This window comes from Ylistrum balloti, unplaced genomic scaffold (assembly GCF_031769215.1).
Source record: "Ylistrum balloti isolate Yb309-2 unplaced genomic scaffold, AGI_CSIRO_Ybal_v1 Utg370962, whole genome shotgun sequence".
Taxonomy (NCBI): Eukaryota; Metazoa; Mollusca; class Bivalvia; order Pectinida; family Pectinidae; genus Ylistrum; species Ylistrum balloti.
In genome coordinates, this window is record NW_026782541.1 from 133,479 (window position 1) to 153,945 (window position 20,467).

At 35.5% G+C, this 20,467-nt stretch overlaps 1 protein-coding gene across 1 annotated transcript in view; it reads left to right on the forward strand.

Moving 5' to 3' along the window:
• Positions 1 to 2,568: 2,568 nt before the first annotated feature.
• Positions 2,569 to 20,467, forward strand: part of LOC132559734 (uncharacterized) — a 108,762-nt gene continuing 90,863 nt past the window's right edge. Inside the window, exons 1-3 of the mRNA XM_060224361.1 lie at positions 2,569 to 2,615; positions 2,732 to 2,801; positions 6,605 to 6,721. Of these exons, the coding sequence (XP_060080344.1) occupies positions 2,569 to 2,615; positions 2,732 to 2,801; positions 6,605 to 6,721 (234 nt within the window). The remainder of the gene's footprint in view (positions 2,616 to 2,731; positions 2,802 to 6,604; positions 6,722 to 20,467) is intronic.

The window sequence follows — 20,467 nt, forward strand, 5'->3', positions numbered from 1 at the left end:
TGACACTTTAAATATCTCGTCAAGCTCCCAGTTTTCATTGTAACGATAGTAGAGTTGTTTCCCCTTGTTCAAGAAATCTTTACTGGTTGTGGAAGTAGCATGTTACATAGAATGTTAAAAGTATTTTAAAAGATATTAAGAATCACCAACATTAATGTTGCAATATTATTTGAAACACTTGATTTAAAGTCTGAAATGAATATGGAGATGAAATCTCAAAACAAGCATCTCATTACAATAAATTTTCATTGTTTAAACTGAAATAGTTTTTGTTATGATTTTGGACCGATCAGTCAGCCATTGCATCCATTACAGCTGCGTGGTGATGTATCTCAGTAATAATTCCCCAGTACTGTTAGTCTGTAGTCTGAATTATTCTGTTTCTTTAATTTTATATATATTAGTCTGGAGTCCATGAGTGTCATTCATTGATTTGACCTGGCTGATTGTTGTTCATTGACTCCAGACCAATATATTATAGTTAATATAGTTAGTTTGGTGTACAGAATTGTTAGAGTTTGTTCATCAGTCACACAAGTGTCTGATATACACAGGTATACTGTACCTGTCTGCAGTGGACACCTGCAGTCACACAAGTGTCTGATATACACAGGTATACTGTACCTGTCTGCAGTGGACACTTGCAGTCACACAAGTGTCTGATATACACAGGTATACTGTACCTGTCAGCAGTGGACACCTGCAGTCACACAAGTGTCTGATATACACAGGTATACTGTACCTGTCTGCAGTGGACACCTGCAGTCACACAAGTGTCTGATATACACAGGTATACTGTACCTGTCTGCAGTGGACACCTGCAGTCACACAAGTGTCTGATATACACAGGTATACTGTACCTGTCTGCAGTGGACACCTGCAGTCACAAGTGTCTGATATACACAGGTATACTGTACCTGTCTGCAGTGGACACCTGCAGTCACACAAGTACCTGATATACACAGGTATACTGTACCTGTCTGCAGTGGACACCTGCAGTCACACAAGTGAAATAGATATGCTTAATTAGTCGGAATCAAAGAACACTTCAGATATGCAAAGGGAAAAAAATATAGGAAACATGCAGTGTGCTACTACAGTGAACACATTAGCACATAAAACAATTTTTTCATAGCAGCTAAATGTAAAGTGGAACAAAGGCTGGCCCCCTTGTCTTTCCCAACCCTTACCAATGGTGAACCTTGTGTTGTTAGGTAATAACCATGAATACGCTGTAATTCTCTCAAATTCAACAAAACTAAACAGATTTAGCCTGGCCTCCTTCTGTTTTAGGAAAAATGAATGTTCATGTACCATCAATTGCCCTTAATACATGTATTACAAGATATCTTTCATCTTTTCACCAATAGTGTAATGGCTATAAATTATACCAATCGTGCAGTTGACAGAATTGTCATGCTAGGATTTGTACATGAAAACAATATCAAAACTTGCAGATCAAAAAATCTTTTATAAATGATGGCTATTATTATACAGCATACTTCATTTTTTGCAAAGTAAATTTATCAACTATTCTTTATATCTTTGTCATAACAGAGACGTATATATCACGTTTTATACGTCTCTGGTCATAATTAGACTACATTTTCACAGTTCATTTGGAATTACCTCCTAACTTACATATATGTTTGTGCAAGTTTTTTTTATCTTTCTAAAATTAATTGGCATTACAGTGGTATCTACTGAAGTGTGTGGTGAAAAAGTATGAATTTTTTTTAAGGCAGTAACTAATATATGTCCTATCAGGAAGGAAAATCCCTATCAAATGATTGAAATTCAATAAAGTATAGTGGTATCAAAACATAATAACTGTATTCTCTGCCATTTTGTAAACAAATGAATCTAGATACATAATGTTAGGTTATATCCCGAGAATGTGAATTTCTTACTTAAATTGTTGAGACTTCTACAGCTTTCGCCTTCCAGTTCCCTCTGATCATATTCTACCTTTCCATCCGCCATTTGGTGCTCTAAACCATTGGATTATTCCTTATTGTGACAAATGTAAACAATATGAACAATTTCAACTGCCATCACATCCTTTAAACCCAATTTCTATTAAAGTGCTGTGAGGATGTAAGATCGAAAAAAAAATTCTTCGACAAGTTTGATTAAAATAATGATAAAAAATATTGCTGAGAAAGACAGCGTATTTAAATGTAACTTACAAACATTAGTGCCAACTAAACATAAATATTTCATTTCTTGCTGTCTTATGGGAAATAACTCGTGTCGCGCTCACAGAACTATCGTTCATTACCAATTAAACCAATAAAACAAACATTTAAACTACACGTGGCTAGTGCCTATATTTATAGGATCCCGCCTGATAGGATGTGACAGCTGTGAGCTCGCTTGTGATTGGTCGACGTACGAACCGTGACCCCGACTGCCTGAGATAGTTTGACAGAGTTTACACATACTTCAGAACTACATGTGCAGTGCTGTGTGCTATGTAGAGTTCTGTATGTGTAGATTTATACTTCTCCAAACATGGGATATTTGTGTCTGAATTGGATTGAAAATGGATGATCCTGGCTAGAAATAATGTCCAACGTGAAAGTAGCGGTGAGGGTGAGACCTCTAAGTAAAAAGTAAGTTTGTAGAACAAGGATTCTGAACAAGGTAACGTGATATGTTACTATGAATGTGGAGTATGCCAGATAGCTTATAGTAGAGATGATGTTAACTTTATGATTTATCGTTACAGAGAACGGGAGAAAAATGCCAAGTTCATAGTGGATGTCAGTGGGGATACAATCAGTGTCGAGAATATCAAGGTAAGCAGACGTGTATCGGGAGACTGGACGCGTGTGTGATGGACTCGCGTGACCCTGAGAAAATAAAGAAAAAATATTCAAACCAATTAAAAAGTTGCTAAAGTCAGTTTTACTTTTCGTGGTTTGGAATCAAATTAATTTTGGATAAATCGGACAATCAAACGATATACATTTTATATAAAATATTAATTATCATGAAAAGTTTGCAGGAGAAAAAAGAGTGTTGTGTTTCAGTAAATTACAAGTCATGTGGTTCAAATACACTTGAGTCAATCAAGTGAGAAAGTGGATTTAATGGTTACCCAAAAGAAAATTTGAGTTCACCTAATTTGGTTATGGTCTAATTCAACTTTATATACTTTAATATTTTTCTGGAGCCTTAGGTGGGCCATTAATTGTACCTTAACCTGTTCCTTAAAGCCATTACAGTCTCTTTTATGTTGTGCTATTGAACCCTTAACAGCCCTTTCTAAGATATTCTCATAGCTCCTTAGGGCAAGTTACCAGAAATTCACTCACCCACAAAGCAACAGACCTATACTTCCTGCCTTGGAAAATATACAACTTGTACCTATCTCCCCTCCATGCTCCTCCCTCTGCTCTTCCTACAAGTCACTGGATTTTAAAGCAGTCTTGTAACATACATTTATGATATTCATAGTTCTCACTTTGTAAAGATAGTCAGACTTCAAAATTTTAGTTGTGGAGGAAAAAGAAAAGTTATTAACCTATGTAGAATAGAAGTACAGCAAAGAATTTAAGTGTCATCAGATACATGACCATTATTTGAGAATCTTAAATTCAAACTCAAGAAAGATGAAACAAGGACAAAATAGGGAAAAAAAAGAGAGTTTTAACGTGGAGACCATTGCAATGTTACTTGTACAAGGAGAATACAACCAGGTGTTCCAAAAGGGTTAACATCTGCTGTTTAAGTTATCACACCACCATGGTCAAAATATGTGTAAACTGATCAAATTTTCAATTAATGTGTCAAGGTGCATTTAACACTTTCCTTCAGGTTCCTTCAACATACCTGGATATATCCAAATATGGGGTGATTTGAAAACTCCATTCTCAACAGATAATGGTGCTGGAGATTTCCTGGCTATTTATTGACTTCGTTTATTGTGGTAAAAAATTGACGAAAAATATCACAATTTAACTTTATAATTCTTGAGTCAAGAGTTAGGGGGGAAAAATGTTGAAGAAAATCAAAAGAACTCTCCATCCAAAGTAGGAAGACAGGAATTATGTTGTCTGTGATGGAATTTAGGAACATGACAAGTATGTATACTTAGAAATGATTTTATTGATTTTTCACCTGGAGTACCTACATATGACCATACCTGTATATCTACACTCTACAATAGGTATGTCAACACTCGGACCAAACCCCTTATTGGCATGTGTCCAGTGGCTTTCTGCTGTTGTACATAGACCTGTTAGTATACCTCTCACTACCCAGTTTAAATGCCCTAATCCTAACCATTCCTGTCTAGAGTACTATACTTATGGTATAATTTAATTATACTCAGCAGATATGTTTTACAATGACTGTAAATGACCTTATTGTGAATGTATGAACTCAGCTTGGTTTGGTTGAGGAGATCCTACTATTGTTACTATTATTCTACTCATAACTCTGCCATCAAACATTTAACAAAACAGCTTGCCAGTTTACAATAGGAAGAATCCAACAAAACGTTTTTTTTTTTCCCTTTTGATTCGGGTTAAGGCAATAAAGCTTACACAAGGTTACACCACAGATAAATGTTGTCAAAGAATGGAAATCATCAACCAAATAAAAAATCGGTTTTAAATGTTTTACTGATTATAAGATTTCAGACAACCTGTCAATGAGAGAAGATTCGATAAGCTGGCTTAATGGTGTACATTGTGGGGTGCTAGTGGGAGTTCAAATTTGGGCCATACACACAATCTATTCATTCTTCTTCACAGTTTACTATGTCAGAGAGATTACTCCACTGGATAACATGCAATATTTAATCGACTGTATTGTAATTTTCAAAGACAAAATCTTGTTAGTTATGACACCTTGGCATATGATTGTATTCTTCCTAGATAACTTTAAGCAGGTCAGGTGATAATGTATGTCGCCGGTATTTACCAGGCAATCTGGTTCTATATGATTAGTATTTTGTTTGTTAAAATTATCTGAAATATATTTTATGATCATAGCTAAAAAAACCTGGCATTCCAAAACATTGACGATTGATTGAGTGTGATAAAAAAAGGAGGTTAGGTCTGATACACATTGGTCGGAACAAGTCAAATACTGAAACATTCCATATACTTAAGTATCAGTAGGATCAAAACACATAGAACTTTTAAACTTTCAAACATGTAATGTATCAAAAGGTTACAAATCATAATCAATTTGTATCATTAATTCTCCAATTATGAAAGAACATGGGGTATTGATTACAGCAGATTTTATGACAATGTAAAGGTATTTTGATACAGGCAATAAAACATGTAGGTCACATGGTTTGGCAGTTCACATATCCTATCATAAGACAGAATATTGATACTCATTTTACAAATGTGTTTCTTTGTTGAATGTAATTTGATTGGTTTACATTATCGACACCCTTTGATAGAAGCGGTGTCATATTTAATGTTATAATATTGAAGTGATTTTTGCATTGTTTTGAAGGCGGAATCTGTTAAGATCATCATTATTCAGGCAATATTGTCAATATTCAAGGCATGAGATTGAAGAGATCACATTAATGAAATACTGAAGTATCATTTGCAGGTCATGTACAATTGTGTGTCTGTGTATACCATGGGTATCCACACCAGTCGAGAAAAAAAAATACCAACTATATTCAGGAACACTGCCTCCAACCCCTAGTTGTGAACTGTAACATATTGTATTTGTAAACTTTACTTTTCACATCAACCTAAGTCATAGTTAGGAAACGACCAGGCAAACAATCAGGTGTTTGACTATCGTCTCTTTGGTTTATGAAAATATGTGTGAATGAGAAATTATTGATATCAATGTTAATTCTAATGCAATCAAGTTTATTATCACTTATCGTCATATCATCTCTTCTTATAATATAAGAAAGTATATCGTTTCATTTGTTTTATGTACTGTATTTGTATGGCAATATGCCCAGGTCTGGTAATAAGCCCACCCATATCTATTGCTGTAAAGTGGAATAACAAATTAAAAATTGTCCAAACTCGTCTTTTAATTTTGAATCAGGATTTATACATTGGCCCCTTATTTAAGGATAAATACATTTAAAGATATATAAAGACACCATGTTTGAACTTAACACTTATTGGCCCCTTATTCAAGGATAAATATAGTATCATTAAAGTTATATAAAGATTTTGTTTGAACTTAATGCGTCTTGTCCCCTTATTGAAGGATAAATGAGGTATTATTAAATTTATATAAAGATTTTGTTTCAATTTAACATCATGGCACCTTATATGATAAAAGTTATATAAAGGCACTGTTTCAACTTTAGTTGGTTTTGGAAATTAGAGATTCCTTTTTCAATGTCCAGTGAAACATTTTTCAGAAAGTTTGATGTCACAAGGACATGTAGATACCAACAAAACTCATTGTTACATAACATTATAACTAAAACGGTGAGCAGTGATATCCACATTGGGGTAACATCCACTTATTTCTGTGTCTGACCTTTGTTTCCTGTTTTTTTTTTTAATTTTTATAGTTTACCTTAATTTGTTAAGGTGATGTAAGAATTTATATACTCCTGTGTTTGATCTGTATATATTGTCTATTTTACCTGTAGGTTGATGGTCAGTCTGACTTTGGTGACAGTCGGGAGAGATTTAAAAACTTTACATTTGACTACTGCTATGACTCAAGTGTGGAGCCATCCTCCCCAGCCTTTGCTTCACAGGAACTGGTAAGTATTTCAAGTTGATGTATAGAGATGACAGTTGGAATGGGAGGGGAGGTAGATTAATGAACATTAACCATAAAAAGCTCTCTACTGATGTATAGAGGATATTATACATCTTACAGGAGTAGAGAGTATAGAAACTGTACTGAAGGGTGTAGAGGATATTATACATCTTACAGTAGTAGAGAGTATAGAGACTGTACTGGAGGGTGTAGAGGATATTATACATCTTACAGGAGGAGTAGAGAGTATAGAGACTGTACTGAAGGGTGTAGAGGATATTATACATCTTACAGGAGGAGTAGAGAGTATAGAGACTGTACTGGAGGGTGTAGAGGATATTATACATCTTACAGGAGGAGTAGAGAGTATAGAAACTGTACTGAAGGGTGTAGAGGATATTATACATCTTACAGGAGGAGTAGAGAGTATAGAGACTGTACTGAAGGGTGTAGAGGATATTATACATCTTACAGGAGTAGTAGAGAGTATAGAGACTGTACTGAAGGGTGTAGAGGATATTATACATCTTACAGGAGGGATAGAGAGTGTAGAGACTGTACTGAAGGGTGTAGAGGATATTATACATCTTACAGGAGTAGAGAGTATAGAGACTGTACTGAAGGGTGTAGAGGATATTATACATCTTACAGGAGTAGAGAGTGAGTACTAGGGTGTAGAGGATATTATACATCTTACTGTACTGAGGGTGTAGAGGATATTATACATCTTACAGGAGTAGAGAGTATAGAAACTGTACTGAAGGGTGTAGAGGATATTATACATCTTACAGGAGGAGTAGAGAGTATAGAAACTGTACTGAAGGGTGTAGAGGATATTATACATCTTACAGGAGTAAAGAGTATAGAAACTGTACTGAAGGGTGTAGAGGATATTATACATCTTACAGGAGTAGTAGAGAGTATAGAGACTGTACTGAAGGGTGTAGAGGATATTATACATCTTACAGGAGGAGTAGAGAGTATAGAGACTGTACTGAAGGGTGTAGAGGATATTATACATCTTACAGGAGGAGTAGAGAGTATAGAGACTGTACTGAAGGGTGTAGAGGATATTATACATCTTACAGGAGGAGTAGAGAGTATAGAGAAACTGTACTGAAGGGTGTAGAGGATATTATACATCTTGTAGAGGATATTAGATAGAGAGTAGAGAGTATAGAAACTGTACTGAAGGGTGTAGAGGATATTATACATCTTACAGGAGTAGAGAGTATAGAAACTGTACTGAAGGGTGTAGAGGATATTATACATCTTACAGGAGGAGTAGAGAGTATAGAAACTGTACTGAAGGGTGTAGAGGATATTATACATCTTACAGGAGGAGTAGAGAGTATAGAGACTGTACTGAAGGGTGTAGAGGATATTATCTTACATCTTACAGGAGGAGTATTATACATCTTACTGAAGGGTGTAGAGGATATTATACATCAGGAGTAGAGAGTTACTGTACTGAAGGGTGTAGAGGAGAGAGTAGAGAGTATAGAGACTGTACTGAAGGGTGTAGAGGATATTATACATCTTACAGGAGGAGTAGAGAGTATAGAGACTGTACTGAAGGGTGTAGAGGATATTATACATCTTACAGGAGGAGTAGAGAGTATAGAAACTGTACTGAAGGGTGTAGAGGATATTATACATCTTACTGTACTGGAGGGTGTAGAGGTAGGAGTAGAGAGTAGGGTGTAGAGGATATTATACATCTTACAGGAGGAGTAGAGAGTATAGAGACTGTACTGAAGGGTGTAGAGGATATTATACATCTTAAGGAGGAGTAGAGAGTATAGAGACTGACTGTACTGAAGGGTGTAGAGGATATTATACATCTTACAGGAGGAGTAGAGAGTATAGAAACTGTACTGAAGGGTGTAGAGGATATTATACATCTTACAGGAGGAGTAGAGAGTATAGAAACTGTACTGAAGGGTGTAGAGGATATTATACATCTTACAGGAGTAGAGAGTATAGAAACTGTACTGAAGGGTGTAGAGGATATTATACATCTTACAGGAGTAGAGAGTATAGAGACTGTACTGAAGGGTGTAGAGGATATTATACATCTTACAGGAGTAGAGAGTATAGAAACTGTACTGAAGGGTGTAGAGGATATTATACATCTTACAGGAGGAGTAGAGAGTATAGAAACTGTACTGGAGGGTGTAGAGGATATTATACATCTTACAGGAGTAGAGAGTATAGAGACTGTACTGAAGGGTGTAGAGGATATTATACATCTTACAGGAGTAGAGAGTATAGAAACTGTACTGGAGGGTGTAGAGGATATTATACATCTTACAGGAGGAGTAGAGAGTATAGAGACTGTACTGAAGGGTGTAGAGGATATTATACATCTTACAGGAGGAGTAGAGAGTATAGAAACTGTACTGGAGGGTGTAGAGGATATTATACATCTTACAGGAGTAGAGAGTATAGAAACTGTACTGGAGGGTGTAGAGGATATTATACATCTTACAGGAGGAGTAGAGAGTATAGAAACTGTACTGGAGGGTGTAGAGGATATTATACATCTTACAGGAGTAGAGAGTATAGAAACTGTACTGGAGGGTGTAGAGGATATTATACATCTTACAGGAGGAGTAGAGAGTATAGAGACTGTACTGAAGGGTGTAGAGGATATTATACATCTTACAGGAGGAGTAGAGAGTATAGAGACTGTACTGAAGGGTGTAGAGGATATTATACATCTTACAGGAGGAGTAGAGAGTATAGAGACTGTACTGAAGGGTGTAGAGGATATTATACATCTTACAGGAGTAGAGAGTGTAGAAACTGTACTGAAGGGTGTAGAGGATATTATACATCTTACAGGAGTAGTAGAGAGTATAGAAACTGTACTGGAGGGTGTAGAGGATATTATACATCTTACAGGAGTAGAGAGTATAGAAACTGTACTGGAGGGTGTAGAGGATATTATACATCTTACAGGAGTAGAGAGTATAGAAACTGTACTGGAGGGTGTAGAGGATATTATACATCTTACAGGAGTAGAGAGTATAGAAACTGTACTGAAGGGTGTAGAGGATATCATACATCTTACAGGAGGAGTAGAGAGTATAGAGACTGTACTGAAGGGTGTAGAGGATATTATACATCTTACAGGAGTAGAGAGTGTAGAAACTGTACTGAAGGGTGTAGAGGATATTATACATCTTACAGGAGTAGTAGAGAGTATAGAAACTGTACTGAAGGGTGTAGAGGATATTATACATCTTACAGGAGGAGTAGAGAGTATAGAGACTGTACTGAAGGGTGTAGAGGATATTATACATCTTACAGGAGTAGTAGAGAGTATAGAAACTGTACTGAAGGGTGTAGAGGATATTATACATCTTACAGTAGTAGAGAGTATAGAAACTGTACTGAAGGGTGTAGAGGATATTATACATCTTACAGGAGGAGTAGAGAGTATAGAAACTGTACTGAAGGGTGTAGAGGATATTATACATCTTACAAGAGGAGTAGAGAGTATAGAAACTGTACTGAAGGGTGTAGAGGATATTATACATCTTACAGGAGTAGTAGAGAGTATAGAGACTCCAGGAGTCATTGTGTTAGACAGAGGTTCCTTTAACGTGTTGTAGAGATATCATTGTTGTGCCAAAAGCTGGCAAAAACTAGATATTCAGATATTTTCAGATTTTTATTTATGTATAATGCTAGTGTGACTCATCAGTGTCTGCTACAGATCAGTAAATATTGTAGAAGCAAAGCATTCCTCTTTAACATATATCCAATCTGATGATATTAATTTCTGCATGTGGGCTGGAGCTGTCAGTGTAGAATTCAGCAGAACCACAAAGTCACAAAACTTGTTGAAGTGCATGTGCTAATGAAAAACACCTGCTCGATCAGAGCTAATTGTCTTGTCTAAAGTGTATTTACCTCTGATGAGGTAGAATTTTGTACATGTGCATGATGTGCAAGATTGAGGCTTAATTTGAAGTAGTCTGAGTCATGTGATACAGATAGTAGTCTGGATTATGCCAAGGCAGGGAAGGGGTTACAAACGTTATTAACATTTTACAATACCTGTAACAGTTTACGTTTTATAAATCATATCCTACAGAGATATTCTTGCAGTGCAGTAGTTACATACTATACATGTTCTCTATTGGGCAGAATGCATGTTCGAGCTGTATATACCAAAGCTTATAAAAGTGTAAATAAAAGTTATGATAACCTCACGGCAACAGCAGAGGAAATATAGCCTTCTGTTTGTATCTACCTATGTATGTTCTATGTTAATTTGACTACAGAGGAAGTCTAAATGTACCAAACCTGAGACTGTAGAGGAGTTATAATGTACCAAACCTGAGACTGTAGAGGAGTTATAATGTACCAAACCTGAGACTGTAGAGGAGTTATAATGTACCAAACCTCAGACTGTAGAGAAGTTATAATGTAACCTCAGACTGAAGAGGAGTTATAATGTACCAAACCTCAGACTGTAGAGGAGTTATAATGTACCATACCTCAGACTGTAGAGAAGTTATAATGTAACCTCAGACTGTAGAGGAGTTATAATGTACCAAACCTCAGACTGTAGAGGAGTTATAATGTACCAAACCTCAGACTGTAGAGGAGTTATAATGTACCAAACCTCAGACTGTAGAGGAGTTATAATGTACCAAACCTCAGACTGTAGAGGAGTTATAATGTACCAAACCTCAGACTGTAGAGGAGTTATAATGTACCAAACCTCAGACAGTAGAGGAGTTATAATGTACCAAACCTCAGACTGTAGTGAAGTCTAAATGTACCAAACCTCAGACTGTAGAGGAGTTATAATGTACCAAACCTCAGACTGTAGAGGAGTTATAATGTACCAAACCTCAGACTGTAGAGGAGTTATAATGTACCAAACCTGAGACTGTAGAGGAGTTATAATGTACCAAACCTCAGACTGTAGAGGAGTTATAATGTACCAAACCTCAGACTGTAGAGGAGTTATAATGTACCAAACCTCAGACTGTAGAGGAGTTATAATGTACCAAACCTCAGACTGTAGAGGAGTTATAATGTACCAAACCTCAGACTGTAGAGGAGTTATAATGTACCAAACCTCAGACTGTAGAGGAGTTATAATGTACCAAACCTCAGACTGTAGAGGAGTTATAATGTACCAAACCTCAGACTGTAGAGGAGTTATAATGTACCAAACCTCAGACTGTAGAGGAGTTATAATGTACCAAACCTCAGACTGTAGAGGAGTTATAATGTAACCTCAGACTGTAGAGGAGTTATAATGTAACCTCAGACTGTAGAGGAGTTATAATGTACCAAACCTCAGACTGTAGAGGAGTTATAATGTACCAAACCTCAGACTGTAGAGGAGTTATAATGTACCAAACCTCAGACTGTAGAGGAGTTATAATGTACCAAACCTCAGACTGTAGAGGAGTTATAATGTACCAAACCTCAGACTGTAGAGGAGTTATAATGTACCAAACCTCAGACTGTAGAGGAGTTATAATGTACCAAACCTCAGACTGTAGAGGAGTTATAATGTACCAAACCTCAGACTGTAGAGGAGTTATAATGTACCAAACCTCAGACTGTAGAGAGGAGTTATAATGTACCAAACCTCAGACTGTAGAGGAGTTATAATGTACCAAACCTCAGACTGTAGAGGAGTTATAATGTACCAAACCTCAGACTGTAGAGGAGTTATAATGTACCAAACCTCAGACTGTAGAGGAGTTATAATGTACCAAACCTCAGACTGTAGAGGAGTTATAATGTACCAAACCTCAGACTGTAGAGGAGTTATAATGTACCAAACCTCAGACTGTAGAGGAGTTATAATGTACCAAACCTCAGACTGTAGAGGAGTTATAATGTACCAAACCTCAGACTGTAGAGGAGTTATAATGTACCAAACCTCAGACTGTAGAGGAGTTATAATGTACCAAACCTCAGACTGTAGAGAAGTTATAATGTACCTAACCTCAGACTGTAGAGGAGTTATAATGTACCAAACCTCAGACTGTAGAGGAGTTATAATGTACCAAACCTCAGACTGTAGAGGAGTTATAATGTACCAAACCTCAGACTGTAGAGGAGTTATAATGTACCAAACCTCAGACTGTAGAGGAGTTATAATGTACCAAACCTCAGACTGTAGAGGAGTTATAATGTACCAAACCTCAGACTGTAGAGGAGTTATAATGTACCAAACCTCAGAGTGTAGAGAAGTTATAAGTTATAATGTACCAAACCTCAGACTGTAGAGGAGTTATAATGTACCAAACCTCAGACTGTAGAGGAGTTATAATGTACCAAACCTCAGACTGTAGAGGAGTTATAATGTACCAAACCTCAGACTGTAGAGGAGTTATAATGTACCAAACCTCAGACTGTAGAGGAGTTATAATGTACCAAACCTCAGACTGTAGAGGAGTTATAATGTACCAAACCTCAGACTGTAGAGGAGTTATAATGTACCAAACCTCAGACTGTAGAGGAGTTATAATGTACCAAACCTCAGACTGTAGAGGAGTTATAATGTACCAAACCTCAGACTGTAGAGGAGTTATAATGTACCAAACCTCAGACTGTAGAGGAGTTATAATGTACCAAACCTCAGACTGTAGAGGAGTTATAATGTACCAAACCTCAGACTGTAGAGGAGTTATAATGTACCAAACCTCAGACTGTAGAGGAGTTATAATGTACCAAACCTCAGACTGTAGAGAAGTTATAATGTACCAAACCTCAGACTGTAGAGAAGTTATAATGTACCAAACCTCAGACTGTAGAGGAGTTATAATGTACCAAACCTCAGACTGTAGAGGAGTTATAATGTACCAAACCTCAGACTGTAGAGGAGTTATAATGTACCAAACCTCAGACTGTAGAGGAGTTATAATGTACCAAACCTCAGACAGTAGAGGAGTTATAATGTACCAAACCTGAGACTGTAGAGGAGTTATAATGTACCAAACCTGAGACTGTAGAGGAGTTATAATGTACCAAACCTCAGACTGTAGAGGAGTTATAATGTACCAAACCTCAGACTGTAGAGGAGTTATAATGTAACCTCAGACTGTAGAGGAGTTATAATATACCAAACCTGAGACTGTAGAGGAGTTATAATGTACCAAACCTGAGACTGTAGAGGAGTTATAATGTACCAAACCTCAGACTGTAGAGGAGTTATAATGTAACCTCAGACTGTAGAGGAGTTATAATGTACCAAACCTCAGACTGTAGAGGAGTTATAATGTACCAAACCTCAGACTGTAGAGGAGTTATAATGTACCAAACCTCAGACTGTAGAGAAGTCTAAATGTACCAAACCTCAGACTGTAGAGGAGTTATAATATACCAAACCTCAGACTGTAGAGAAGTTAGATATAAACCCAGGAAGATTGCACTGAAATTCTAGGGAAGACAACATTTAGATCTCCCAGTGGATGGCCATTGTAGGAAAAGAGGAAGATAATTCCATCTACAAGACATGAGTGAACCTATATATCTTCCCTGCATTGAAATAAGTACGCTATAGACCACAGATAATATGGAAAATTAAATGACTATTACAAAGTTGTTTTTTTTCCTTCTTGATATTGTCATAAAAAAAAAAAAGAACTTGTTTAGATATACGAGATCATAAGTCAACAAAGCATGTGTATGGAGAAGTGACATATGGACATGTGAGGGCAGAAATAAGCTGTACATGTTTATTTACAAGATAAATATTTGGAATAGCTGTCAATTATAAGACTGTCACATAAAAGTATTGATCTCTTGCAGACCATCAAATGCCAGTTTATTTGTTAAAATCAATAATGATTTGATCAGTGGGAAATTCACTTTGGTCTGTGATCAGTGAGATTAATTGCTTTTTGAAATATTTCATTATTCCAATGTAGTAGCTAGTTGAACAATTGATTTGTCAGGTGTTTTGATATTGTATTAGCTCAACTTTAATGTAGAAGAGGATGTGAAATGAAAATATCATACATTTTCTAGTTTATAATTAATCTTTCCATTCTTGTAGTACTTTTGGGCATTGTGGGTTTTCGTCCACGCTTGTAGTAGAGTCAGCGGTATGTTATTGTTGGGCCATTGGTTCTATAGTTATGTTGGCTTGACTCGTGTGTGTCTCCAGCTTTTATCAATTATTTGGCCATTTTCTAGAGAATGTGTTTCAATGCGTGTTGAAAGGGTTCACTAAGCATGAATTCCACCAGACATATATCATATTGTCTGTACTTTATTTGGCATTGATTTAATTTGTCTGTGATTGTGCATTTAGTTGGTTAAGCATAAGTTTGTACTGTTCTGAAAGGACCATGCATTCATTATACAGAATTTTAATAAGACAGGTACCCCTTGTTCTTACAACTTAGGGGAAGCACATTATGTTTTGGATGTGTTTTTACTTGAAAGTATTCTGATCATTAGAAATAGGTGTATGACAGGTATTTGTCATTAATTGCAATTGACAAGGGAATACTTTGTAAAGTTGATTTTCAACACAAGAATAAACTTTATTCAGACGATCAATTTCACTGTTCATTAAATAGGTAACTAAATTTTCCGGCTGATTGATGTATAAATGAAATCATGTGTTAGAGCTAGTTTGTAAGATGTGGCATATTTTTGATCAATGAAGGATTTCAATACCTGAATTATTTGGCCAGTGGGTGTGTGATGTTATAAGTGATCATGAGATACCAATCAGAATTTTCTCAAACCAAATGGCTTTACTGATATGTTATTATTACACTACTGTTGTCAGTCAACAATCTGAAAAGGTACGTGGTAGGCCCAAATTTGTGTGACACACCTGTAATCATTCATCATTACCCCTTACATTTACATGGTATTGTGTCAAATATCAGAGGAGGTTTTGTAATTAGGAGTTCTAGTAAATTCTGAAAAGGTTATGACACAAGTTACAGTTGTCTAGATGTATGTGCCTTATGCTGGTAGGTTGAATATCTAATGCAATGATGTCAAAAATGCCCAGTCATTGATGCAACATCAAATATTTGAAATTCTGTGGTGTCAGTTTGAGCAAGATAAGGATAAACAAGCATGGTTGACCATCAGTGTATCCTCTTCTCTATTTAGATGAGTGTTATATATCTCCAGCTTTACACAGCTATTATCAGAAAACATGCCCCTCCATCATCACCTTGACATCTTAGACATGAATGTTGATGCACCAACTGCAGATGAAATTTATTTGTTAAAACATCATTAAGACCTAGTTAATACAATAGAAAAGTAGCTGGGGACTTAATACTTCAAATATATTGTAGATCTTGTGACTGTATCAGGGACTTAATACATCAAACATATTGTAGATCTTGTGACTGTATCAGGGAATTAATACATCAGACATCTTGTAGATCTTGTGACTGTATCAGGGACTTAATACATCAAACATATTGTAGATCTTGTGACTGTATCAGGGACTTAATACATCAAACATATTGTAGATCTTGTGACTGTATCAGGGACTTAATACATCAAACATATTGTAGATCTTGTGACTGTATCAGGGACTTAATACATCAAACATCTTGTAGATCTTGTGACTGTATCAGGCACGTAATACATCAAACATATTGTAGATCTTGTGACTGTATCAGGGACTTAGCACATCAAACATATTGTAGATCTTGTGACTGTATCAGGGACGTAATACATCAAACATATTGTAGATCTTGTGACTGTAACTACAATTACTGTTCCTAATCATGATGACATTCAGAGTTCATTGCCAAGTCAGTTTAGTAATTGACCGTTTCATGTAATTATGATGTAATTATTCTAATATTTTGAACGATCGGCATATATTACATTTACATTACACATCACAAATGCCAATAATACAGAAAGAGGTTGATTTATAAAATTATGTTCTTTTTATGAATCTTGTCCATTGTACTAATGAATTTTCACCATTTTAATGAAAAAGGAAACAGGATTGAGTTATCAACCAAATGTCTAATTTATGTGCATGCAGTTTACAGTAACAATGTATGAAACATTCAAATAACAATCTTCTTGGTGTGGTTGATTGGATGCATTTATTTTTTTAGCTGACTTTGACTTTTTTATTTATTTGACACATACCAGAAAAAGAGACTGTAATTTACTTATAACAAGAGGATACTTTGTGTCAGCTATTTAGTAATACTCCTAAAAGACATTTAGTGGTACAAGATGACAGGTTGTTGGCATGAATTACTTGTAATGAGTATAATAGCACTGTTTCTCTATAGCCATGTCTAACAAAGTGTCTGTCTACAATTAACAGACTAACATCAATGGGCCAAGGTGACAGTGATTTTCAAATCTACTTTTCATTTTACAGGACAAAAGTCAGAATTGGGATCGGTTTACTTTTGAATACTTCTATACTCAAACATTGAACAGTATTCATGGCCAAGAGTACAAATAATTGACAGTATGTTATTATGGTTGGTATTTACGGTCATACATGTAATGGTAGTTTTTCAGAAACTTGCCAGTGGCTGACTTCACCCACTAATACCACTAATAAGTACTGTACTTATTGATGTGTATCAGTAATGATTCATATTTCTGGAGGAACTTCCTTCTGTATTTATGAATGGAAATACAAAAATTGTTCAGAACCAATGTCAGTTGATATTTGTAATTCTAATCAATAGGTCTCTGTGTATAGCTAGTTAAATATATTCAGTTCAATAAGATATTGATGTGAAAATTAGATAATAAATATATTCTATTAGTTTTCAAAATATAATAGAAGTTTTCAAAGTGACTTTTAATGGGTACCAGTGATATTTTATTTGATATAAGGTTTAAAGAAAATTTTGAATTAAATGCTTTACTTTAATCCTAGCTATTTAACCTGTTATTAAGCAGAGAAATATTTATTTTTAATGATTTAATATTCCAGAGACTGATACCATCAAACGTCATTAACATGTTTTTTTCTAGTTCTTAAAAAATAAAATCTTCAATGTAAGTTTGAAACTGCTTGTACTGGTGTGTACAAGATTAAAGAGGTCTGAGATTAATGGACGATATACACCGGTAATTTAGGATTACCTGTATATACCTGTTGGGTTTGTAACAGGGTGTATAGATTATTGCCAGGTATGTCGAGGATTAGAATGTGCTGATTAGTCAAATGTCCAGGGCTATTTGTAACACTCCCAGGACATATACAACTCCAATCCTTGTTTGCAAATTTTGGCAAACAGTTCTGATTTTGTTTTGGCATCAACTAGCCATTGTACTTATTTGAACTGAAATTACTGGGATGGAAAATTATAATTCTGTTCTGGTAGTTAACAGAGATAATGGTTTATCAATAAAGGCTCTTGGGTGTTCAGTGATGTAGACAATGGTGGGCTTATATAGTTATAGTAGAGACAAGGGTAAGGTTATGTCATGAGGGATCATACCTCCATCAATCTGATAAGTTAACACATGGAACACAATTGCTGATGGTTTCTGTAGGTGAACATTTTGATGAATGATTGTCAAACCTTTGCCCTAATTTTGATACCATTATCGTTATTCTCGTGTTTAAACTTTTCTTTATTCTCAGGTGTTCTTCTCTGTAGTACTGCTGTAGAGCTACAAATGGAAGGTGAAAGTCACCAGCTTAAATCAGACTATTTATAAAGATCGTACAAATTGATCTATACACACAAATGACTAAGTATATATCGTAGTTCTTGCTTATCAGATTTCTACTTGGGCAAATTAAGTGCAAATGGTATTTTAAAAATGAGGAAATTGTTTGTGGTCTCTGAGCAACACAAGACTGGCCTTATTCCTGTAGGTATTCTATCAAAAGGACTGTATTGTTGGAGCTTGTTAGCAGGTTAAATGGCATCCTTCATTTAAAAGTCTTGGTTATTTTACCTGATAGAGCTGAATGAGTGATGAACTTGAGAATTGCCGATACAGGTACAATGTATAGTAAATGTGCAGGTATAGACACACAAAGGTACCTACAGTACAGATACATTACATGACACAGGTATTAAGACACACAAATCTACCTATATACCTATTGATACAGGTATAAAGACGTACAAAGCTACCTATATACCTATTGATAAAGGTACAGGACAGGTACAATGTAAAATACAGGTATAAAGACGTACAAAGCTACCTATATACTGTCACCTGTTGATAAAGGTACAGGACAGGTACAAAATACAGGTATGTACAAAGCTACCTATATACTGTCACCTGTTGATAAAGGTACAGGACAGGTACAATGTAAAATACAGGTATAAAGACGTACAAAGCTACCTATATACTGTCACCTGTTGATAAAGGTACAGGACAGGTACAATGTAAAATACAGGTATAAAGACGTACAAAGCTGCCTATATACTGTCACCTGTAGATAAAGGTACAGGACAGGTACAATGTAAAATACAGGTATTAAGACACACAAAGCTACCTATATACAGTTACAGTGCTCCAGATAACTTTTTGACATGTGGGGTTTTCACTCCTACCTTTATAAAAGCTGCCTATATACTAGGGTAACACTTGTAAACATTTTTAGCCATAAAGGATCAAGAAACAAGACTTGATAAGTGGTACAATGTAAAATACAGGTATTAAGACACACAAAGCTACCTATATACAGTTACCTATTGATACAGGTATAAAGACATACAAAGCTACCTATATACCTATTGATACAGGTACAGGACAGGTACAATGTAAAATACAGGTATAAAGACGTACAAAGCTACCTATATACAGTTACCTATTGATACAGGTACAGGACAGGTACAATGTAAAATACAGGTATAAAGACGTACAAAGCTACCTATATACTGTCACCTGTAGATAAAGGTACAGGACAGGTAAAATGGTATGGCATAGGTCTGTAGGCACACTCTGGTACCTACGGTGATGTGCAATAAGTCTTTCACGTTATTTTTATTTTATAATTTTTTCTTTCTATTTTTAACTTTTTTCAATGAATATTCTTGACTTCATTTAGGAATGGATTTAGACAATATTTGGCCATTTTGTACAATAATATCTATAGTTTCTTTTCATGATGCTCATTTAATTTTCCGTGGGCATTGCTTACGGATGTTGCTGAAACTTCTTGAAAATGAGTCTTTAGTATACATACCAGGATCATTTTTAAGAGAAATGATTGTTTTGCAAAAGACATATAAGAAAATAATAAACCATGAATTGTAATTTATGAAAAATTGTGACTGTTGCTTCTTTTTACAATGACCCATGGAATACCAAACCGACATGTCAGTGTCGTCATTATGATGTCGCCATCTTTAAATTTACAAGAACACATTTCCAATACAACTCTTAAAATGCTAAAAATAACCAATTTTGAACTTCAGGTTGCGCGAATGAAGTCTGAATTAAGCATGATTTATCACAAAAAATTATCACATGTGCCCCGAAAAGCTTCACTGGGCCAATTACATCATTGCTGATATGGTAATCATTTTTCACAGATGATTTGTTCAGGAAAAAACCTGTATCCTATGGAATAAAGATTGGCAACGCAGCTGGTCATAATATCAGAATGTTGACAATTTGATATTTCTTCAAATCATTTATTGCTTGAATTACTGTGAGCACTGGTAAGGTGACCGTAACATGTTTAAAAACAGGGTTTTCCCTATGCTTTGTTTTATGGCATCTGATTGGTCATTAAAAATAACCATCAATTTAACAGCCAATGAATGGC